At 40.1% G+C, this 14,988-nt stretch overlaps 1 protein-coding gene across 2 annotated transcripts; it reads right to left on the bottom strand.

The window, feature by feature from the left end:
• LOC143296393 (kelch-like protein 25) lies at positions 1–13,499 on the bottom strand. 2 transcript variants are annotated; one of them, XM_076608284.1, is made up of 6 exons: positions 13,392–13,499; positions 12,576–12,947; positions 11,218–11,337; positions 9,683–10,494; positions 8,349–8,533; positions 1–7,615 (listed from the first exon to the last, which is right to left on the bottom strand). In XM_076608284.1, the coding sequence occupies exons 2-6, from the start codon at positions 12,924–12,926 to the stop codon at positions 7,098–7,100; spliced, it is 1,986 nt and encodes a 661-aa protein (XP_076464399.1). In that variant the 5' UTR covers positions 12,927–12,947; positions 13,392–13,499; the 3' UTR covers positions 1–7,097. The 2 variants fall into 2 exon arrangements, with proteins under 2 accessions (XP_076464399.1, XP_076464400.1); XM_076608285.1 differs by having other exon boundaries at positions 11,218–11,277.
• Between the last annotated feature and the right edge of the window lie 1,489 nt (positions 13,500–14,988).

Raw genomic sequence — 14,988 nt, 5'->3', positions numbered from 1 at the left:
TTTATTAAATTTTTCACCACAACCACTACATCTGCAATTTAAAACAAACAAATACGATCCCACAAAATGCCCATCAAAATATCACCCAGGACTAAAGAACAAAAAACAATCCTGTGAAACACTCCATCGAAAGCAAACCAGAGATAGAAACCACAGTGACATGAATGAAACCAGCCAGGAAACTGGAATTTCAGTTTCAAGGTGGTGTCAAAGCATTCAAAGCATGCAGACTGATCCATGGACTACACCATATCTGCTTAAAAACAACCCCCCCCCCCCCAGGCCCCCTCCCCCCAAAAAAACCCAAGCAGGTACATGACCTACACACAAACCCAATGTGCGGGTCAGGCCTTGACAGCCTACCTCAAGTTTGTATAGAATATTGAAAAAAGAAAAGGTATTAAATAACTGAACAAAATAAACAGGTTAAAACCTAACAAAGTGAAAGATACATCAAACTGGAATTAATCTGGCAATCAAACCCAGCAGAAAACTGAGAACAACTGCACCTGGGGTAGCTAGTTAACAGCACAAAACCGGCAGCAGTAAATGTCTCTAGTGGCAGCCATATGTGCTACTAGGCACAAAGAGAATAAACTAATAAATAAAAACAGAAAAAATCAATACAATCACACATAAACTGTAGAGCCATCCTAGCAACATCTTATCAACTAGAAAAAAAAAACTTATAAAAAAAAGAAAGAAAAAGCAGTACAATTGCACATAAACTGTGGAAGCATCCTGGCAACTTTTTTTTTTTAATGAAAATACATTTTTACCCCTGCTACAAAAAACAAAAACCTACCTCCTCCATACAGACGTTTCACTCAAAATGGTTGGTTTGCATGGCAAAAAAAATCGACAGAAAATATGGTGGTTTGAAAAGAAACATTAACACACCCCACCAAAAGCATTTTTCTTAAGTAAAAGAGAAAAAAAAGAGTTAAAAACATATATCCACTGATATCAGGCAGTTTTTAAGATTTTCTGAAACTAGCAAGAGAACGGTGCATGACTGTGTAAGGCTGGATTCTTCTCAGGAAGGAGTTTGACCCAGACCTAGGGAAGCCACATCAAGTGATGTGAGAGCTCAGTTGCTAAAAATGCAGACCAAATTTGTGGAGGAACTAAATCTATATTAATTCTCCCGACCAGGAAGCGAGTGTCTACAGGTTCAAGTCCCATATATATGAACTATATTCCCCCCTCCCACCCTCCACTAGCTCTTGAGTGGTAGTCTGGGTGCTAGTAATTTGGAGGAGATGATAAACCAAGGCTCTGTGTGCAACAAGTGACTAGCACACATAAAAGAACCCACGGCAACAAAAGGCTTGTCCCTGGCAAAATTCTGTTGAAAAAAATCCACCTTGATAACAAAACAGACCTGCGGACAAATAAATAAATATATACACACATGCGAACCCTCCCCCCTGCCCCCTCCCCCCAAAAAAAATCCTCATTTTTTTTCTCTTGGAGTAAAGAACTTGATGCCAGAGGTGAAACCCTGCAGAACTCAGGGTTACAAATACTGTGAAACCATATGTATACAGAATCTGTTAATTGTTAAATAAAATGAACAGCCAAGACTGGAAATCAAAAAACACATACATGTAGTGAGAGATTACATTATAGTTTGTGCTGCTCTATCTTCCACACCCTTTTGAGACAAATACAGTAACACGATGGAGATCCTTTTGAGTTTCAGACACGACTGAACACATGATTCCATTCATAATGTATATATATAATTCCTAATGTGTGTGTGTGTATATATATATATATATATATATATATATAAAATAAACGTTTTAAGAGGGTTAAAGTTTCCACTGCCTTTTACTGGCATCAGGGCAGCTAATCCATATCCTGTTTTTACTCAAGTGTTCGACATAGGGAGGCACAGCTAATCCTCTCCTTCCACCATTTCATCCCTCCCGAACGGAAGTTGGGTTCCCATTGACACCTGAGAAGAGTGATGAAAACTGCAAGTAAATTACCTTTCCCAAGCTCTGGATCAGAAGTCCAACGCCTTGCTGATGCTGCCATGGCACTTCCTCATATAAAAAAACCTCGGCAGTGAATGGGTTAAACAGAAGCCAGTTAGGGGCAGACAATGATATTGAGAACACTGACAGAAACCAAATAAATTACAACCCCCCAGTCACAGTTTATTGCCAAGTATAATACTGCCAAAAGAAAAAAAAATATGCAAAAAAACTGCTTGTTGTCAATGCTCTCAACTACTGGACTTGATTAAAAAAAATTTAAACAAAACCAAATGCACAAATTGTAAACCAAAACTCATACACATACAAATACCGCGTATCACCGCATGATAACACTACTAAAAAAACAACAAAACAGTACATAACAGAATACATTGTTCTGTGAAAACAATGCTCCAGTATTACATATCTAGTAACACTATTTTCCAGAGAACCAAACAAAATTATATTGGCACACTGTTCTTACCATACCACTTTCATCAATTCTATAACAACATCACCATAAAATAGGCAACAGCAATGATAATAAGACAAGGAACAGCAGCAGAAGAACCGTGAAAATAAGAAACAGAAATGAATAATGGCAACATCATCATCATTGGGAGAATATAATAATAATAACAATAATGAAAATAATCATAGTGCCAGTTCACAAAGCATACCCACGATTGTGGCATAACAGATGCTTGCTAGAAATATTTTATCATATCTTTTGTCTTGATCTTTTTTTTTTCATCATTTTTTTTTTTTTTTAATTCTGTCAAGATTTCATTAAAAAAAATTAGACTGGATTTTATTCAAAATGAAGAAGAGGTATTCAGGGTCCATTTTCTGCCCCGAGAGTGAGATTCTATACATTTAAATGCCACGACATTGACCTTGTTGTTTGCAGTCCAGCTGACCACACAGGTCCATATCAGGTCTACCCAACTAAATAAAAAATTCAACTGTGTTAAACATAAAACTCTTTAAACATCTTTAAAAAAAACAACAAAAACAAACATTTTTTAAAACCTCCAAAACAACACAGTTCATGATATATTATCTCAACCATTAAGTTCCTTAAAGCAACTAAAACTAGGCTGTGCTGGGGACATCAGCCTTTCCACTTAATTTATCATCCCCTAGATTACAAAAAAATCATAAATAAAAAAGAGTCAAATACATATCAAAGCCACACAAAACATACATTAAAAAAAAGGCCAAAGCAAAGTACATTGCAGAATGGTGAACTCATGCCCATTCCAGTGTTTTACAAAATCACTACCTAATCACCAGAGCAAAACAGCACAGACAGTACATCACAGATTGTGGAAAAAAAACAAGAAAAAAAATGTCCTGGCTTGTTGGAGAAAAAAAAAAGGAAGGCGTATGGACTGGGAAGGCTGAAAACAAAGATATTTAACAAAAGATCAGACTAGTTTTATATAAAATTTTAAAAAAAACGACGAAGAAAAGGTATTCAGAATCAAGTTTCTGCACTTCGGGTGAGATCACTACATCTAAATGTCAGTCAAAAAATCTTGTGTTAAAAAAACAAACTTTGTTATAGCTTTGACAATATGTTGAGCACAGATCCACAATTCTGCACAAGTCAATAAATGAGTTAATAAAAGAATATGAACACAAATAACCTTCAGTGCTTTTGAATGCGGGTCTCACAGTCTTGTAAATTTTGGAAGTATATATATATATATTATGGCTTTTTGAAGAAAATTAGAAGACAGATCCAAAGTCTACACAGTAAATAAATGTGTTAATGAATCAATTAATTATGAAGCCGATTTCAACATTGAACAACTTTATCCAGCAAGAACAATCAGACTTAAGGATGGTTTCATTCTAGTGAAAAATGGATTTTTTCCTTATCTCAATCTTCACAAGAACCAGCCACCATGTCAATACAGAGCTATAAAAGACATCAAATTACACACACACACACATATTTACAGACTTAAATGTATATACAAAGAATGCATCTCAGTATTTTAACTTTAAAAACACACTGCATTATCATTAAACTGGAAAATATCTTTGGATAATACTCTGGAATGTGTGGCTCTGTCTCACTCAATCTACACAACACACACATGTATATGCACACACACATACACACTATACAACATACCCACAGATATGCACACACACATACACACTATACAACACACACACACACACACAAATACACACTATACAATGCACATACTATACAACCCCCCCTGGCCCCCATACATACAATGTTAAAAGTATAAAAGTAAAAGTACAAATCACTCTCACCTGATTTGTATAAACAAAATAGACATGAGCTGTTTGTTTTTAATTGTTTGACTGTTTGCTGTCCTGAATATTGCAAAATGCTCAGACTGGAAGTTGCACTGATTGGCTGAGCAGAAGTTGGGTTTGGCAAAGGCATCTTAGTACTGAGATGGAGGCAGAATTTGGCCAACAGAACCAGTTGATAATCATAGTTTGCATTAGTCTGACATGGAACAGTGTATGACACCAAAACGTAATTTCAACTGGTCTCAATTTCCTGAAAATTAACTAAATCTTGACACAATTTGGAAAAGCATCTGTTGAAAAGTAGTGTTTGAATTTAGCCTGAAGATCAGATAGGCACTTTCATTTGATGGCAGATTAAAATTTGACTGCTCATCATATCACCATAGAAATGTCTTTAAAAAATACCATCTTAAATAATACAGAAAACTTGATTAACCCTTTGATTACTGCAAATGAATATGCTTGTCATTGAAGGGCTGTTGCGAAAGGTGACAGGTCAGGATGTCTTAGGTCACGGGTCAGGATGTCCGTCACCTCTCTTTATTTGGGCTCCCTCTTTTTGGGACTGCATCGTTCTTGTTCAGCTAAATGAATTTCATCACTTAAAAAATTATGCTGTAAATATCTTTAGCACTTCAAATTGATGCCACACTGATTTCATTCATGAAGGTTGGGCAGCCAAGGGGGTAAAACATTGCTAAAATCATGGTGTAAAAAATCAGAAAATAATAAGTATCTTACTGAACATACACATTAAAAAAAAGAAAAAAGAAAACATATCTATCTATCTATCTATATATCTACACATTATTTTGATATATAAAGTTCACAGTTCATGTAATGTTGCAATCACATCATTACATTTGCTTCATTTCAGCAGTTCATTTTAGGCCTTAAATCATATGCATGTAAATTTGTGCGCATTCAGTCCTTTGTGAAGGCAGCTATCAGTCAGTTCTAAACAGGTAGACAACAAGCTGTTGCAAATGATTCTGTTTTCGTAAAGTGCAGAAGAGTTAGGTCTCTGACCAAAGACAATTGCAAAATAATAATGATAATAACTGAAACGCAGTTTGTTAAAAACGAAATTTAATCTGTAATTTTGTATGATTATTCATTGACTTGCAGTGAATCTCTGACTTTTGTATGTGTAGTCAATCAGAATCAATTTTTCTGGATTAATTTGTGTTTTAAAAAAATAATAGCAATAATAACCAACTAATAAAAACAACTTCTACAAATAAATGTTTAAACAATTAATGACAAGACAAAAATTTAATAATTTCATGTGACAAGAGCAACTGAATAACAAACTCAACATATGAATAATGATTATGAAAATCTATTTCACACACACTCCAAACAAACTTATTTAGCTACTGCAAGCAACTAAAATTTAACTCGAACGTCACAAATCTTCATCTTGCAGTTTTCGACTCACACACACTCAACAGAAACCTGTTCAGCTATCTTAAAACAATGAAAATTAGCCCCACTGTCATAACTCTTCAACTTGCTATTTTCCGCTCCAATCAATCCCAGTCATACATTCACAACGATCTGGTCAACAGAGTACTATATGATAAATGCGCCCCCAAAATAAAATCAAAGTAAAAACTGCAGAGTCAATACCAGCATCACTGACTGTACATGCTGCCTCTCCCCAGCCCCCAATCCTTTCTTAATCCTGTCCTCTTTTGACTCCTCTGGCCGGGGAAGGGGGAACAAGACGAATGACAGTGATGCGCTTTATTTTGTGCTGCTGGCTGGTCTGTTGTGAGAGATATGTATATCTATGTATGTGGAGTGATGGCCTAGAGGTAACGCGTCCGCCTAGGGAGCGAGAGAATCTGAGCATACTGGTTCAAATCACGGCTCAGCTACTGATATTTTCTCCCCCTCCATTAGACCTTGAGTGGTGGTCTGGACGCTAGTCATTTGGATGAGACGATAAACCGAGGTCCCGTGTGGAGCATGCACTTAGCGCATGTAAAAGAACCCATGGCAACAAAAGGGTTGTTCCTGGCAAAATTCTGTACAAAAATCCACTTTGTTAGGAAAAACAAATAAAACTGCATGCAGGAAAAAATACAAAAAAATGGGTGGCACTGTAGTGTAGCAACGTGCTCTCCCTGGGGAGAGCAGCCTGAATTTCACACAGAGAAATATGTTGTGATAAAAAAAGAAATACAAATACAAATATTTACTAGTCACCCCCCTGTCCTCTCTGGAGGTATTGGGGTCTGCAGAGACGCTACTGTGGTTTCATTTTTTATCTGTCTCTGATGGAAGTGTGTGTCAGTGTGTGACATAAGTTTACTTAAGTGTAGGTGTATGATATGTTTACACAATTAACTGTGACTGTAGGTGAGTGATACAACTTTACAGTTTGCTGGGAGTATAGGTGTATGAGAAATGTTTACAGTTTACTGCGAGTGTAGGTATGTGATACAACTTTACACAATTAACTGGGAGTCTAGGTGTATGATGTAAATTTACAATTTAGTATGTGCTTTCTCTCTGGATAAATGTGTAAATGAGTGGAGTGTAAGTGGTGCTCCTGGTGTTGACAGCATGGTTTTTCTGAGGTGAAAGACACAAGTGATATTCATGCGGTTTACTCTCTCTGCACTCTGGGGAGGATTGGGGACAGTGGTTATGTGAAAGACGTTGGGGTGATTCGCTTCATACTGTCAGCACTGTGTGCCACTCAGTGTACACCATCAGCTCAGTCACTCTGGGAGCCAAACAAACACTGTCCCTGAGAACATGGCTGTCCAAGCACAGGTCTGCCCTACCAGCCGGCCATCACAGCTCACCCTCACTCAGATTCCAGTTGGGTGCTGGAGCGTCCCCACACCCGTCAAAGTACAGACTGACGCAGGCGTGGTGTGACAAGGGCATGGGCAGTGAGGGCATCATCTGCCAGCAGCGATTGTCGCTGGACAGGTCCCAGCCATGCACCATGTCCGACATGCCCACACGACCATCTGCCAGTCCCCCTGTCGCCACCAGCCGTCCCTCATACACCTCCCACCCCGCAAATAAGTGGTGCCCGTGTGCACTCATCAGAGGTCTGAAGGTCTGGGAAATGGGGTTGTAGATGTAGTGCGAGAAGCGAAAACCCTCGTTCACCATGATCAACAGGCCCTCAATGGCCAGCAAGCTGCCGGAACTGAAGCGGAGATTCTCCTTGAAGATCTCTTGTTCCAGCGGCAGCACCTCCTGCCACAGGTCTTCCTCTGGGTCATACACCTGAGCGCCAAAGTAATTTTCATAGTGGTCTCCCCGCTGGCAGTAAACGCCCCCAACGATGTACAGTTTTCCTGAGACACAGGAGCACAAGGTGACCATCACATTACTGTACTGTCATCAGTCCCACATTCAAATGCTAATCTGATTATTGGCAAATTCAGAATAAAGTGAATACTGTTTTGAAATACAACTTTAAAAAACAATTTACATTTGTCATTTTATCACTTCCTGTTGGAGCAGTCTGATAACTCAATTTGTGATCATGCATTGAATTTCAAACACCAATGAAACCAGTCTCTGTGGGTTTGATCCCACAATCTCCCCAACACCAGTCAGTAATATAATCAATCTTTAGTACAGTGGATGACTTCTTTACATGCTGTGTGATCACCATCACACCCATGTCTCATTGGTGCATCTGTGAAAGGTTGAACAATTCAATGCCTGTGTAAAAAAATACAGACTTCAATGCCTGCACTACTACTGCTGTATGACAGTGTTGTACATGTTCAGGTTAATCTTTGCTTCACATGAATGAACAAGGACATGCTCTTTTTTTTCTTCTTCTTTTTTTTTTCAGTCACAGGGGCTCTCATGCGAAACACAAAATTAAAGTAATGTACTGGACTCCGCCGAATTCAGTTTTCATGCAGTGGCCTTTAGACAAGTGTCTGACTTCATAACTGAGAAGAAACATACACTCTGTCATACGTTCAATGGACACTGTAACCAATGAAAAGAAAACAAAAAAAGAATGTAAAGAAAACAGGCAAGAGGCCGTGACAGTTGAGGCCCAGACCGTACCATTGAGTGATGCCATGGCGGCGTTCCCAATACCACTGATGCTGCGAACAGGGGCGATAAATGTCCACTGGTCAGTGCCAGGGTTGTACTCCTCTCCATTGGCCAGCAGGGTTGCCTCGTCAAAGGTTTTTCGGCCTCCAACCACATACACTCTGTTCAGCATGGCAGCTGAACTGTGGTTAAACCTGAATGCAGTGACAACAAACAACACATAATGTCAACACTAACCCCTTGACTAACTGAACCTTGGTGAAAAGAGGTCAGGGTGGCACAATTTTGAAGTGCAGTGGCTACTGTTTGTGTGCTTATCAATGGTGTCACTGATCTTGCTGAATAAAAGCAATGCAATCCCAAGTGGAAGGAATATGGATCCTGAATGGTGACTGACATCCAGACCTGTGAGCTCTTTGTCTCAGTGAGGTGACAGTCCTTCACTGATGAGCATACGAGTGTGTGTGTGTGTGTGTGTGTGTGTGTGTGTGTGTGTGCGCGCGCGCGTGTGTGCGTGTTTGTATGTAAGTGAGTGTGCTTGCCTGTGCATGCATGCATATATGTGTGTACACACAGGCATGCACCAATATATGTTTCCCCCCTGAACGCAACAAACTCTCAAAAACAAATCTCAATCATTCCACTTCTGAATAATGCGATCATTTAAATTTGTCAGCAGACAACATAATGCAACACAAGGCAACACAACACAACACAACACATCATCGGCCCACAGCACAGGCACATCCATGTCTGCAGGGCTGAAACAAATGGCAAAACAGGAATCTCCCAAATGCCCTTCTTTTCAACACAATAATATTTTTGCTTTGTATTGTATAGCATAATAGTGTATTGTGTTGTTTTGTATTGCATTGCACAGCATTGTATTGGATTGCATTGCATTAGATTGCACTGGATTGGATTGGATTGTGTATTGTATTACTTTTTTGTCACAAAAAGATTTCTCTGTGTGAAACATGGGGCTGCTTTCCCCAGGACAGTGCAGGACCACAGTGCAGCAACACCTTTTTTCTTCTTCTTTTCTTTCTGTCTGCGAGTGTATTTTATGATCAAAGTGGATTTTTCTATAGAATTTTGCCAGGGACCACCCCTTTATTGCCATGGGTTCTTTTATGTGGTGCTAAGTTCATGCTGTGCACAGGACCTCGGTTTATCATTTCATCAAAAAGACTAGCACCCAGACCACAAACACAAGGTCTAGTGGAGGGGAAGTAAAAGTCCTGGTCTGCATATAAAAAACTCAAACCTGTGGACACTCGCTTCCTGGTCTGGCATATTACCACTACACCACCACTAGTAATCAACTCTGTACTTGCACGTACCTTGGCACATTCATCGGCTTTTTTTGTTCCCACTTTCCATCAAGGGGGTTGTAAACCAGATGGTCGCTAAAGACAGTCATGCCTCTATGGTAACTCGAAAGCTGGCTGGATGACCCTGACAAGCTTTGACCCCCAGTGACATGCATCATGTTGTTGAGCACAGCCACATTGTAGCCCTCACGACCGGAGAACGGTAGACTGGTTCGGTACTCCCACAGCCCAGTCGTGGAGTTGTAAGAATACACCCTCCTCCAGTCCAGGGGCCTCCATGACGTTGACTGGTATTCCGTCTTTCGACTGACCACCACCAGCATATGTGTCAGTCTGCTGGGGGGATCATGCAATCCTGTCACCTTGTCCAATGATTTGTTACCGAAATGATGGACGGGGTCTATGATCAAATCTTTGCCAACTTCCGGGCAATCTCCTCCCACCTTAACCTCCCTTTTCCTGGTGGCTTTTCTTTTTCGCATCAGACTGTAAATCTCATCCAAGATAGCCTCCACCGCCACGGACATGTCCTCTCCCTTCAGCCTGTCCAGGTCTGCTGGGTGCAGATGGGCGTTCTGTGCCAACTGCTGCTGCAGGTGGCACCGGCTGGCATGATTCCTCACCCACGTCTGAACAGCTTCCGTCACCACTTCCTCCCTTTCTAGCTCAAGACAAGAGTCACTGGCAATACTGACCAGCATGTCTTTGGACAGCTGGCCAAACTCTTCCCGATGTATCACCCTGGCGAAGCTGGTCAGGACAAAGTTGCGGGCCTTGTCCTCAAGTTCAGAGAGGCCATGGGCCTGGGCAAGAGCCAGCACCTGAAACAGAAAGAGAAAAAGCCTTCATCATTTTTCAATGAGAATTAGCCATGAAACAGAAAGAGAACAGGATTATATACAAGCCTTCATCAAATTTTCAATGAGAATTAGCCATGAAACAGATAAAGTATGGGATTATACAAGCCTTCACCATTTTTTCTTTGAGAATTAGCCATGAAACAGAAAGAGTACTGTACAGGATTATACAAGCCTTCACCATTTTTTCATTGAGAATTAGCCGAGAAACAGAAAGAGTACTGTACAGGATTACACAAGCCTTTACCATTTTTTCATTGAGAATTAGCCGAGAAACAGAAAGAGTACTGTACAGGATTATACAAGCCTTCACCATTTTTTCAATGAGAGTTAGCCGAGAAACAGAAAGAGTACTGTACAGGATTATACAAGCCTTTGCCATTTTTTCATTGAGAATTAGCCGAGAAACAGAAAGAGTACAGGATTATACAAGCCTTCACCATTTTTTCAATGAGAATTAGCCGAGAAACAGAAAGAGGACTGTGTAGGATTATAGAAGCCTTCATCATTTTTTCAATTAGAAAATTTTATCCATGAAACAGAAAGAGTACAGGATTATACAAGCCTTCACCAATTTTTCAAGGAGGAGTAGCCATGAAACAGACAGAGTACAGGACTATACAAGTCCTCAAAATAAAGAATAAAAAGAAGCAGAAAGGAAAGTTCTCAAATGACAGGAGCACTTACTGGTAGGCAGGTGTCTTCAGAGATGTGCTGAAGCATGAAGGCACTGCACATCTGAACCACCTGATGGAACTGCAGGAAATCGGCACAGCGCAGCACATCTATCACATTATCTGTACTCACCTGGAAACATGTCAATGTTACTTTCTCACTAAGGTTGTCAAGAATGTGTGTGTGTGTGTGTGTGTGTGTGTGTGTGTGTGTGTGTGTGAATGTGTGTGTTTGTGTGTATGTGAGTGTGTGTATGTGTGCATGTGCACGCACACATGTGTGTGTGTGTGTGTGTGTGTGTGTGTGTGACTGTGTGTGTGTGTGTGTGTGTGAGTGCCCGCGTGCGTGCCTGTGGGTGTGTCTGTGTATATATGCATATCTTTCAAAACAGTAATGATTACACTAAATTGCCATATGAAGAGCACTGGAACAGGAATCGTGATGGCTGCCGGAAAAAGAGGGAGCTAGTCAGGGGGGCAAAGGGGAGGTTACCTACTTCCGGGAGGTTATCGGCCATAGCTACTTTCACTTTCTCCGCATAGACGGATAGTAGTCTGCACAGGACAGGAATGTCAGACCCCTACCAGAGTCTGCACTAGTGGGTCACGGTTAAGTATGTGTAATTAAATTACAGTTTTTGAAAGATGTGCACAATAAACAAATGCATGCCTATGATCGCTTTTATCTAAATACCCCCCCCCCCCCCCCACACACACACACTGCTCTCAATCTGTTTTGTGATCCTACACATCTAGCCTATTTTACACACATGTGTAAACTGTATGATCGGTTGCTCTCATTCTCTATTAAACCATGTTCTTGTGACAGGTACTCTTTGGACTAAAGTGCTAAAATATAATACTGCTAAGTTATACACAACATAAGCACAATCCATTTCCAGCTTCAAATCCAACCTCAAAACTCATCTGTTAAAAACTGAGCTCCCATGGATGTGTGTATGCGTGCATGTATGTTTGTATGCATACATACATATATATATATATATATATATATATATATTGTCATTTTTTGTTGTTTTTGTTGTGTATAATGTACTTAGCATATTTACTTTTAATGCATTGTCTAATGCACTGTCATGTCATACTCATAGTTAGCAATGTTTCTCACTGAGTTGGACTTACTGTCTTGAGGGATGGTTCGACATTGTGATGCATTCTGATTAGAACTATTGAACTGTACAAAGCTTTGAGCAAAAACTGTTTGATTAGGTGCTATATAAAATATAAAAATACATCGTGAGAATTATTATATTATCATTATTACCATTATTATCATTATAATCATTATTACTGTTATTATTACACAGTGACACACACACACACACTCTCTCTCTCTCCCTCTCTTTATACCTCAAGTTCAGCAGTGTACATGAAGTCAAGAAGCTTGGAGAATCCAAGCACTGTCAACCCATCATACTTCAGCGACACCCTCTGAACACTCCTCATCTTCATCCCTTTCTCTCCAGCTTCCCCCTCTGTCACACACTCGCTGAACTTAAAGTGAGCAGAAAAGTAGGGGCACAAGGCATCCATGATAAGCTGGTGGCATGGGAACACCCTGTCCTTCACCTCCACCTCCAGGTCGATGAAGCGGTTTGTCTGGCGGCAGACGTTGAACTGTTTCTGGAGGGATAAGAGCAAGGAGGTGTCCTGGTACACAAAGTTCTCACTCCGGAACCTGTCAAGCTCCGTCAGCTTCATAGTTCTGATTTTCTGCAATATCTGAAAGAAGAAGGAGAAGAAAAAAAAAAAAAAAAAAAGGAGAGAGCGTCAGCTTCATATTTATGAACCGACAGAAACAGACTGAGATTTTTAGAGGCTGAGACTGTTGCAGAGTGGAAAATAAATTATTTTCTGTTTCGAAATGTTGACTTTTTAATCCAGATTTGGGTATGGAGGCGGTGTGAATCTTTCCAAAACCCATCACAAAACTGAACAGACGCAACTTCAGCAGTTAGTATGTCCAACTTCAAATAAGTAAAGTACTCAGTGCTCATCGACTCAGCGAATAGGCCTCTCCACCGAACCTTAACATGGACTTACGACGTTACGTACTTCACTTTAACTGAGATTGATATCGACGGCGAAAGAAAATAATAAGCACGCCACGTATTTTAAGGCATTAGCAACAATAGTAGCAGCAAAACATTAGCTACATATTCTCACCTATTATCTGGTGTCATCTAGGTCTCTTTTTCTTTTTTTTCTTTTTCTGCACTTGTGACACTGATCAAGTCAATGCTGCATGAGCATGTGATCAAAACCAGATTTTTATCAAAACGTGCAAGTTGTCGTTCTTGAGAAGTGAGGCTAGTTCCCCTTTAAACGGGGGTGTTTCTCACAACCATGGACGCACATTACCCACAGGGGGGGGGGGGGGGGAAGTCTTTGACTAATAAGCTTACTTAGCTAGATGCCTTGATGGTATCTCTTTAAGAGAGCTAGCCAGAATATCCAACACATTGGTTTACTTATTCATTTTCCTGTCCTCACTTCGTTCATTTTTCAACACCTTGCACTGGATTTTTCAGTCTTATGGCAATGGCAGCCTACGGTATCGAAAAACGCCACATCTTCCTACTATATCAATCACTCGTTCTCAATGTCATCGACTACGGACTTGGGCTAACAACATCGTCCGAAAGCATCCTCATAGAATTGAGGTCAGCAAAGAGAAGAGAAGAAATTCTGGCCCTGTACCCCTTGTCTTCGATTATTTATTCGAGAGTGGAATTTATCCAGAATGTTGGACAGAGTCAGTTGTTCATCCATTTGTATTTGTATTTGTATTTGTATTTCTTTTTATCACAACAGATTTCTCTGTGTGAAATTCGGGCTGCTCTCCCAAGGAGAGCGCGTCGCTATACTACAGCGCCACCCATTTTTTTTTTGGTATTTTTTCCTGCGTGCAGTTTTATTTGTTTTTCCTATAAACGTGGATTTTTCTACAGAATTTTGCCAGGAACAACCCTTTTGTTGCCGTGGATTCTTTTACGTGCGCTAAGTGCGTGCTGCACACGGGACCTCGGTTTATCGTCTCATCCGAATGACTAGCGTCCAGACCACCACTCAAGGTCTAGTGGAGGGGGAGAAAATTTCGGCGGCTGAGCCGTGATTCGAACCAGCGCGCTCAGATTCTCTCGCTTCCTAGGCGGACGCGTTACCTCTCGGCCACCACTCCACATTGTGTGTGTGTGTGTGTGTGTGTGTGTGTGTGTGTGTAGAACAGGTGACGCAAACAAATGCTAACAATTATTGAGGGATCTCCGAATGTAATGTGTGCAGTAAAGCATATAGTGTAACTATTAATAGGAGACTCCAGAAATGGGCAGATGAAAATAATAACACAGAAGTAGTTCAAACTGGGTTTAAGCGCAATGGTTTCATGCAAACGGAGTTTTGTTTAAATTGCAAACTGTATTTTGCTTTCATTGATTTCGAAAAAAAGCCTGTTTGTCTATTTCAAACAGCACGGTAAACGTGGAAAACTATTTAAAATAAATATATCATGTGCATGGCTGCACAAAGGCAAAGGTACGTTGTGGTGCTGCTTTAACTGACTGTATCAGTTGTACGTCTGGAGTTAAACAAGTTGATATTTGCAGCCCAGTTTTATTTTCCTTATCTTTAAAAGAGTTAATCATAGAAGTTACAAATTCTGGAAGACATAGTGCCCTATTTACTCATGAATTTCTGGAAATTTCTATTCTTCTCTTTGCAGATGTTGTTGTATTAATCATTTAATGTCACAAACAGTAATAGG

Source organism: Babylonia areolata, chromosome 21, assembly GCF_041734735.1.
Source record: "Babylonia areolata isolate BAREFJ2019XMU chromosome 21, ASM4173473v1, whole genome shotgun sequence".
In the NCBI taxonomy this organism is placed as follows: domain Eukaryota; kingdom Metazoa; phylum Mollusca; class Gastropoda; order Neogastropoda; family Buccinidae; genus Babylonia; species Babylonia areolata.
This window is presented reverse-complemented; position numbering and strand designations above follow the sequence as displayed.